The following is a 10,195-nucleotide window of genomic DNA, read 5'->3' as shown; positions in this document are numbered from 1 at the left end:
GGTTTCAAAGATTAAAAACATGGAGAGATGGATGAATCTGCATGCATCATAGTTCTAAAACTCAGTGGGTTGACTCGAAACTCAGTTGAGTTGACTCGATGAGATTTCTAGCTGAGTCTGTAGGACATATAAGCAGATACCCAATACACCAAGTCACCAACAGCACATTTTGTGTCTGTCTTTTGCTATTCTGTTATACAGAAATGCTCCAGTGTTCTTAGATTACTTGGTAATTCTAGTTGCATTGGATCACTTCAACAGTCCAATCGATAGATCTGAACCGTCTATTAAGTCCACAAGACATTTCATGGGCCACCATGAAAAAATTGCACTGATTGGATGGTTTAATCACCCTTGATTTGGCCTTATTTTCTGTAGCCTTCTCTTTTCCAACCCTTGGATGGCATGCTTATGGCCGCTTAAAGAAAGTGGTACTTTGGAATCGTGAGCAATCCATGATGGGCCTTATCAAATAGATGTATCAGATTTTTGATTGGACCTATTTTGTGTAGACAATCTCAGCCACCCATGTTGGAGGCCATTGATCGAATGGTTAAATATTTGACAGAATGTTGTGATGTTTGAATGGTCGCCCATGAAATGTGTGCTGAACCTAATGAACGGTCTGGATCAATGGGTTGGATTATCTAAGTGTCCCAATGCAACAAAAGTTATTTCCTGGATGGTCTGCTGACATGTGGGTTGCTTGTTGATTGATGCTGGCATGCGGGTCATGCAAGATGGATGGTGGCATCTGCTGTGATTGATGTTGGCATGTGGGCCATGCAAGACGGATGGTGGCACCTGCAGCACATGTGGGTGTTTGAGAGTTGAATGTGGCACGTGCGGCAGTTGGCATGTTGACGATAGCACATTGGCAAATGAAAATTCATTTTACCATGCGTAGTCATGCGACGGATGCGAGTGTGTGCTGAAATGGATGGAAGACTTCATGATGATGTGATCCACGCTGTCCATTCATTTTGCCGGATCTCAGGACGCGGATTTCTTGCGAAAGGCTTTGGCATGAAGTTCCTGAGTTGGGATGCCAGGTGGGGTCCACCATGATGTTTGTGATAAATCCACTCCGTCCATCCGTTTTCCGAGCTCATTTTAGGATATGGGACCGAAAATGACGTCGATCCAAAAATCAAGTGGTCCATAAGAGAGGAAAAACTGGGGACAGAGTTTCCCATCGTTGAAACCTTCTTGGGCTCCACCTTGATGTTTATATGCCATCCAAACCGTTTATAAGGTCATTCCCACTGGGATGAAGTGAATACACCAGAAACTTAGGGCATGAGCCCAAAAAATGAAACAGCTCCATATCTTAGGTGGACCATATCATGGTAAAGAGTGATGATTGAATGCTCAACCATTAAAAACTTCTAAGGGCCCACCCTAATGTTGCCTTAATATTTATTTGTCATCCAACCTCTTGATAAGGTCGCACAAACGTGGAAGAAGGGAAAAATAAAAAAGCAAATATCAGCTTCTTACAAAACTTTTGTGGCCCATGGTAGGTTTTTAATGGTCAATCAACAGTGTCTCCCATGGTATGGTCCACCTGAGATTTTGATCCGCTTCATTTTTGGGCTCATGCCCTAAAATGATCTGAAAAAATAGACGGCAGCATGGATATAGAATACATACATCAAGGTGGACCCCACGGTAAGGGCCTCACCGAATCTACTCCCCCTCAGTACTTGATAAGTCCCATTGTATAAATGGTCAGGATCATTGAAAGATGACCCAAATCCAACAAGTACCTTTAAACTAAATATATAGTTCAAATGAGAACCACCAACAAGTATCTTTAAACTTCCAATATGTGCCTTTAAACTACATGTGTTAGGTGGAATGGAAACAACCTACAAGTATCTTTAAACTATCCATCCTTTCTTCCTAACCATGGCCCACCTGCAAGTAGACCAGACCACTCATCATTGACCCATGCCCAGCCCTAGAGGGCTGGACCACCTGGCCCATGCGCACCCTTATCTACAGAACTTGACTCGATGTCAACTCAGCTGATCGAGTTAGTAAAGACTCGACTCAATATTTAATACCCAAATTACAAATGTTAATAGGTGGAGTAAATATTAAAAAAAGTTATATCAAGTTTAAATATATAAAATAACTTAAGTGAATAAATACATATCTACCATTAAAAATAAATAAATATATGTATTTTCATATAATTTCCTTCAACTCAGCATTAAATGCATACATCAAACAACATCACATGAGTTTGTAAGTGAAGAGGAGTTGCCGGGGCATCAGATTTCATGATAATTCAAAGCCAAACCTTGGTGGGCCTCACTATGATATATGTGTTATATCCACTCCATCCATTCATTAGTACAATCATTTTAGGGCATGGGCCCAAAAATGAGGCAGATTCAAAGATCAAGTGGACCACACTACATAAAATGCTGGAGATTGAACGCTAACAATTTAAATGTTCTTCCCATAGTGTGGTTCACTTGAGCTTTGTATCTGTCTCATTTTAGAGGCATACCCTAGAATGATCTGGCTAAATGAATAGGACGGCATGGATAAAACACACACATCATGGTGGGACCCATAGAGTCCATCTCATTTTCAAACCTAACAGTTGCTGCTGTCATCCCTTCCACCACAGATTCCTGTAATATGTAATTGATGTTTAAAAAGTGTAAAATACACTGCAATTCCCTTAAAGTGCATCCAACCAAACAGGCGCGGAGTTAACCCAGTCAATGAGCCAATGAACCAAATTTCCGAGCCTTTTCAGGGGACTAACTCACCCCATAAGCAACTTTCGTATGACCCGGTTCAAAATGTACTCAGTCGAGTTTCAAGCCGAGTCAGTGAGTCTTTTTCTTTTTCTTTTTTTTTCTTTTTTTGTTAGCTTGTTAGTACACCCCACTGTCAGTTGACACTTCACTGTTAGCCACCCCCACTAGGGATCGATACCAAGACCTCAAGTGTTGAAACGAGTTAATCTTTCACTCAGTCTACCACTTGAGCTATGGATCAGGGTGTCGAGTCAGTGAGTCTTGTGACTACAGGTTTTCAGTCTTTTTAGCCTTCTCTCACCTTCGTTTAAGGCATGGATGGGCAGCCGCCTTCCCATACAGCCAGTTTCCTGTCCTTGTGCACTCACAACCATGTTTTGAAAACCCAAAAACTTGACTCGACTCAATGTTCAGCTGGGTCCGGTCAACCCACCCAACTCAACTCAATGATTAGAAGTAATAGTTATGCAAATGATGCCATAAATAGTTAAAACTAAAGTTGAGGAAAAGTTAGATACTTATGACAGTGTGATGGATAAATATACAGGCACTTAGAAATTACTTAGAAATTGCATACGTGGAATGCAAGCAGTATCATGAACCAAAAATTAAACTTATTTGATTATCTGAATATTGGATTGGTGGAAATCTATTGGACACTTTAAAATGAAAAAAAATAACAAAAAATAAATAAATAAATCTAAGTCCTATTTCCACAAACAAGTGTCCACGAAGTTGTGGTTCAATTCTCACCACCCTCAAATTTTTTTTACTAATAGTGGGACATCTCACGGGGTGACTCGATCTTGTCAAGGCGACTCAATGAGTCTTCTTGAGTCAAGATCGAGTCAGAACTTGCTAAGATCTCCAATCCGTCCGGCAGGCCAGTACCGTTTTTTTCAGTTTGTCCAGGTGGGTCCAGGGTTCAGCTGATCCAAAGGGCGGATATTGTAGGCCACCATGTTCATGCCCAAACACTAAAAAATAGCCTAAATCTCAGGAATTCTAACCATTCAATAGAAATAGATAGATGATTAAGAAAGAAAATTACAGCAATGGTTGGCATTCGGTCTGGCACAATGGCGGCTCATGTCAACCGTTTGCATCATCAAACCCCACACATACAAACAGAAACACCAAACATTACTGTACAGCCTTTTGCCCCATAATGAGAAATGATCAGATACAACACTTGTATCAGATGTGATACGGGCTTTTCTTTTTTTTCTTTTTTATTTTTTATTTTTTAATTCGTTAAACATGTAGAATATTCGACCATTGCAGAAGGTGGGCTGCAGCAATGATGATCATCTGATATGAGTGGGTGACACGAGTACAGAGTCATACCATTGACTGTCCATTGATTTTGTTGTCGTCTCCGTGAATAGATCATCTGATATCGTACCAATGGTTTAGATCACTGAAGCATGAGCACAACTTGGACAACCGAAAATCCAAGCCTTCCATCTGTATCCTCAGGTAGATACCTCTTAAAAAAGAGGAAAAGAAAAAGAAAAAGACTTCCCTTCCCTTGAATCCAAAGACAACATAGAATTAAGAATTTAAGAGATCAATTTCAAAAACATAATGAGATATCATGAAGAGAAAAACCTTGATACTCTAGCAGAGTGTGATGGTCAATATGCAGGCACTCAGAAATTATACATGACACAGAAATAACTAAAATAAAACCATCTAAATGGTAAACCCCACTTTAGATGGACCATTAAAAAAATTACAGTAATTTGATTACTTAACTAGTTATTGATTTGTGGACGCCTAGTGGGCAGTCAAAATGAACAAGTGTCCATGAATCAGAGGTTAAGATTGTTCAACAAATCCGAATTTAGGCCGTGACATGTCTAAAGTGGGTTCCACAATTTGGCCTGTTCAATTTATGATAAATGTATTGCGCATGAACAATTTCCAAGTGCCCATGTATCAACCATCACACTCTACCAGAGTATCAAAAAACTCCCCTATCATGATAGCCCTTTGCCCAAACACCATTGGATCGAAGCCAACAATAAAATTGAATTTGACCCAACAAGCAAAAACATATATTCAAATGCTGATTAATCCAAAATCAGGAAACATTGAATGCAAAAGAAAAATCAGAAATAGAGCCAGCTCTAAACCTGAAAGGCTTCTTGAACTTTTTTTTTTTTTAAACACACGCACACACACCCCCACACACTCACGCCTAGTGGAATTTCACCACCTATGGGTTCTCAAACCCTTGACCGGGTGTTGAAACTCTTGAGAGTCTACACCTGAGCAAGAGTAAAGACCCAAAGGCTTCTTGAACTTGTTGCCCATCAGACGTTCTTGTTCTTCTTCATCTTGGAAGGTGGCCATCTGCCCTTCTTCCTCATCCTCCGCTTGCGGACAAGCCGCTTCCTCCGCAGCCTTATCTTCTTGGCCAACTTCATTCTCAGCTTCTGTTCAAGCATCATCTGCTGCTTGGATTCCAGGGGAAGATTTTCAATCGAGACTATCTCTCCAGATGCCTCTGCGGGCGTTTCTTTGCTTTCTGAATCCTTTCCATCCACGTCCGGTGAAGCCCGAACAATCACAGCCAGTCTTTCTCGAGAAGCAATTGGAGTATGAAACCGCACTCCATCAGAAGACCTTGGTTGCAAATTCAGGTTTTTCCTTGGCAACCTGGAGACTACAAGCCAATGCGAAATCCAGAAGCAGGCTTGAGTAGAATCAAATTAGCATGAACAAACGACAGTTCCAAGAAAATATGCTAAAAGCCCTTATACAGTGGAAGCTGACTACCTCCTTCTGGATACCACACACATGGCATGTGTATGATGATCCAAGACAGGCATCGTGTAGGATTATCCATTGATTGGACCCTAACCAAATGTTATCTTTCCTCACTTAATGGCATCCATTGCTGATTTTTGCCTTTTGACATCAATTGAAGGGCTAGAATCATCAAAAACTGATTTTGGAGCCATGATCCATTCACCATTAGAAACACAAACTTGACGGTTTAGATCTCATCCACGGGTGCCACGTGTTGAGAATGACATGGAAGTATGGAAAATGCCGACCCTCCAAAGGCACAGAATCTGCTTACACAGTCGGAGCTCACTATCATGGTAATGACCCTCAACTGTTATGTTGTGCAGCTATATCAACTAATATATAATGACTGAACAGCCTGTTGTAGAACAAAATTTTTGTATTGGCTGCTAAAACATGACAACTGCAATGAGAATTTTGGGCATTTTCCTTTTGTTTGAAATGCCCATTATGGTGCTGCAACCATTACAGTAACATCCTTTGACAGCTTTGTTTATTTTAAAAAACGTACTAGTAAACACACATAAACATAAAGACATTTGAAAGAAATCAGATGAAAATTTGAGTGCCTGGCTATGCTGGATGCGTGCATGTGGGCGGGGATTGGCAGGAAACTGCCTTTTGTGCACAAGGGCTGAAAGTTGGGCAGGTTCAACCCGACCGACCTATGACCGACCTGACATTGGATTGGGCTTGGGCTGGATGTTTCGGGTTCGGTCTCAGGCTTGGGCTATACAAACACCAACCCAATAAAACTCGGGTCGGGCTCGGGTTGCCTGACCCAACCCGAACCTGATCGATATATAAGTTACTTATAAATTATAATTGAGTGCAGATCGTCTGTGTTGAATGCACATGAAATTCCAGTGCCGTTGGGTCTCATTGATCCACGTCATTTCCGATGACTCAAGCTAACAAGATACGCCAGACTTCTCTCTCCTAAATAGATTGCGTGCTACACAACACAACTTTTGAAGGAGTAGTCGTCCTATATTTTAGCTTGTTTGTTTAGAAAAAATGAAATTCTTTACGATAAATAACTACATGTATAATTAATAAAATCATAGTACAAAAAATAAGACGTGCATTGAAGTATAATAGATTAATGTAATAACGAAAATATTAGCATGTATTCACCCGACCAATCCGGTCGAGCCTGCTTGGGTTGAGAATTCCTAACCCGAGGTTGGGTTGGGTTGGGTTGGGTTAGGGTATAGGAACCCTGGGTTGGGCTAGGGTTGAGCACCAACCCGACCCGACCCAACCCAACCCAACCCACCCGACTTTGAGCCCTATTGTGCATGGAGTTTGTACACATGGGGCCCATGGTTTTCATGATCTAAGCCATCGAGCATTTGGCTCCAATCATGGATGGACTATCAAATTAACAAACGGCTACATTACTGCTGTATCAGCTGTTGCGTAAAGGAACAGGTCACCCCTTCTATGTGGTACAGGGGTGAATTGGTCTGTTATGGAAAAAAAATAAAAATGGGCTGTATCAACACCATTATGGGGCCGATATCTGTCTGTTATGGAAAAAAAGGACTGCATCAACACTATCACGAGGCCAATACGGCGGATATATGCCGATATGGCCATGAAGGGGCCGTTATGAAAGATTTTATTTCCAAAATTTCTCTCATCTTTTTCACTTCTTTATTCATTCCAACCATAAAGGAAGCTTAGATTCTGATTTTCAACTAGATATATGCCTATTTTGAAGATCAAAACACAATTTGAGTGGGACTTGATGAACCAAAGTGGAGTGGACCATTTTGGGAAATATCAGAAGAAGGGGTGAACTATCACCTTTCTCTTCATTTTTTAAATTGTATTTATATGTAATCCACCAAATCATGCTTGATTTCTGTTCGATTAGGGCCTATTTGTTGGCTTTCAGCAGGTTGAGCTAACACTACCTGACAGATAGTATTCTTACCAAAGAATGGCCCATTACACTGCCCGGCATAGTCCGTCCATGAAGAAAGCAATCATATCAATGGCTTGGATAAGCAACCATGGTCGCACGTGAATGAAGTCCATGCCCAATATGGAAGTTCCCTATCAGTCACTAATAGAGAACTTGCTCCTATATGTATAGTATTAATGTTAAGGCAGTCAACTAGTCGGAAGGGTTGTCAATGGGTAGCTGGACCCGCAGGTACCCAATGGACCCTATCCGATTTTAATGGGTCAGGGTCCCATTTGTCGACCCATTAAGAAAATTCGGTCAGGTTCGGACCTTACCATTTTGGACCATGGTTAAAATAGGGGTGTTTGGATCTCACCTTTTGGAAACTAGTTAAAATTGGGTTGGGGTTGGGTCGGTTTGGGTCTAGTTAGTTTTAATAGTACAATTACATATTAACCATATATTGATTATCCTAGCAACAAAATGAGGTCTTGTAGCCCACGTGAATGTAAATAAACCCGTTTACATACTATGCATGTGTCAAATTAGCACATGTATGCAATCTAATCCATCCATCAAGTGAGCCCGACTATGTAAATGCTCTTATTTGTCCCAAAACCAACTAGAAACTAAGGGTGGCAATGGACCGGGCAGCCCGGCCTAGCTCAAGTGTCTGACCTTGAGTGGTTGGAGCTTGGGCCACTAGACTTGGTCCAACGGCTTAGGCTATGACTGGCCAATGATGAACAGCCTGGCCCAGCCTGTTTCCCTAGTGTATGCCATATCGTACATAGGTATTAGTAATATAGACTATGGAGTTCATATACTAGTATAGTGCAAAGATACACATAGATAATAGCGTTAGTTTAATAGGTACACTAGTGTATGCCTAGGAACTATGTAGCACATAAGTATTGTTTATAGGTAGAGTGTGAAAGATGATACCCAAGTACTTATAAACTGTCCAAATTGTGGACCCCACTTTATATGGTTATTTAAGTCCATGCATCTGATGGATAATTAGGTGGTGAATATGCTTGGTTAATGAATGATCTTATTTGACACAGATGTGCCAGTGAAAAACTTCGATTCACTGGAAAAGCATGACGGTTTATAAACAAGCACTCACCAATTATACATTAATTGTAAATGTAGCATACATATAACTTATTAACTTAAGGCCAGTCTTGGCCCGGTCCGACACAGCCCTAGCCTGACCCAGCCCTCTAGGGTGAGGGCCAAGGCCGGGCTGAGCCTAGAGCCTAGGGTTCTAGGGCCCTAACCCTAGGCTCTAGCCCGGCCCATTGCCACCCTTACTCTAAACCTAGATCCAAAGACCCAATGGATATGGATACCTGAGCCTGATTGGATCCGGGTCCTCAAGAACGAGATCCGGAACCAAAAGGACTTGGACCTGACCCATTGACAGCCTAGTAATGGAGGCCCAAATGTGTACCCGACAGATTTTTAAACGGTTTAGAAAACAGTGCCCGGACCCGTTTAAATCGAGTCGGGTCCATCATGTACCCGCGGACCCGGTTCCCATAGACAGCCATTTTAGCAACAGGAGCTCCCAATGGTACCCGGCCGATATTTAAACGGGTTAGGAAATAATGCTGGGACCTGATTAAAAGTATTCGGGTCCGTCACATACCCGCGGACCCGATTCCCAAAGACAGCCCTATTAGCAATAGGACTCTTACATTTGAAGAAAACCCAGTTGACAGACATAGATAAAATGCAGAAATAAGAACCCGGAAGAGAGAAATTCGGAGGTTGTACGGAGGGAGTTGATATCAACACCCACTATGATTGATTTGCATACACCCATTTTTCCATTTTGGGAATTGAAATGGTACAATTAGAGAAGTGATCTGAGTAGCTTCCAGCCCTTGAAAGAAACCCATATGAGAAATTGGATGCAAGCTTTCAGAAATCTAAAGAAAACCCACTTAAGAAATGTGCAGAAAATGCAGAATTCAGAAAGAGACTGAGAAAGAGAGAGACTTACATGGATGAGGAGAAATAGCCAATGATAGAGAAGTAGAAGAAGAAGAAGAAGACGGAGAAAATATAGAGAGAGGAGAGAGAAGGTGGAGAGCCATCTCTCATTGCATTCGGGTATTTGGATAAGCCCCTCTCTATAAAAACACCAGGAGGGAAGAAGATAAGTTGAAAGGGGAGGAGTATAACGTGCGCCGAGGAGGACAAGGTACGGACCATTTTCAACGGGAAAAACGCTCGCGTACCTCGCGTAGGTACCAACGGAAGTCATACTTTCTCTAATGTGGCAGAAAATACTTAATTTTCATGAAATCTGACCCGTCCATTTTTTGTATAACACATTTTTTGAATTTATATAAGAAAATTCAGATAATTAAAGACTCATATAGGCCACCCCTTAAAATTATACATAAAATCTCTAAATTCACTTAACATGGCCCACCTGAATTTTTTTAAAATACTATTATTTTTGGATAATTATTTTATTCATGATTATTAATATCATATGAATGGATTGGATTTCATATAAAAAACCACGTTGGCCCTGTACAAAACTAATGGTGAGCGTGCCATTTGAAACTTTTCTTAGGGTGTGGCCTATGTGACTTTTGAATGGTCATGATTTAAAGGATATACGATTTAAATAATGTATTGTATATGATGGACGGTTTGGATCTCA

At 41.1% G+C, this 10,195-nt stretch overlaps 1 protein-coding gene across 2 annotated transcripts; it reads right to left on the bottom strand.

Moving 5' to 3' along the window:
- Nucleotides 1-4,812: 4,812 nt before the first annotated feature.
- Nucleotides 4,813-9,685, bottom strand: LOC131227373 (large ribosomal subunit protein cL37 alpha). Of its 2 annotated transcripts, none has more exons than XM_058223160.1 (3): nt 9,524-9,685; nt 5,078-5,481; nt 4,813-4,925 (listed from the first exon to the last, which is right to left on the bottom strand). In XM_058223160.1, the coding sequence occupies exons 1-2, from the start codon at nt 9,615-9,617 to the stop codon at nt 5,099-5,101; spliced, it is 477 nt and encodes a 158-aa protein (XP_058079143.1). In that variant the 5' UTR covers nt 9,618-9,685; the 3' UTR covers nt 4,813-4,925; nt 5,078-5,098. The 2 variants fall into 2 exon arrangements, with proteins under 2 accessions (XP_058079143.1, XP_058079144.1); XM_058223161.1 differs by having other exon boundaries at nt 5,078-5,451; nt 9,524-9,683.
- Between the last annotated feature and the right edge of the window lie 510 nt (nt 9,686-10,195).

The sequence above is a fragment of the Magnolia sinica genome, chromosome 15, assembly GCF_029962835.1.
Source record: "Magnolia sinica isolate HGM2019 chromosome 15, MsV1, whole genome shotgun sequence".
In the NCBI taxonomy this organism is placed as follows: domain Eukaryota; kingdom Viridiplantae; phylum Streptophyta; class Magnoliopsida; order Magnoliales; family Magnoliaceae; genus Magnolia; species Magnolia sinica.
The sequence above is the reverse complement of the archived record's forward strand: the minus strand, read 5'-3'. Positions and strand labels throughout refer to the sequence as shown.

Excerpts from the sequence above, each read along its gene's own strand:
- LOC131227373 (XM_058223160.1), bottom strand. The coding sequence starts at position 9,617 with ATGGCTCTCCACCTTCTCTCTCCTCTCTCTATATTTTCTCCGTCTTCT. Across the intron at positions 5,482-9,523 it reads GGCTATTTCTCCTCATCCAT|CCTGCTTCTGGATTTCGCAT; the intron begins GTAAGTCTCTCT and ends ATTCTACTCAAG.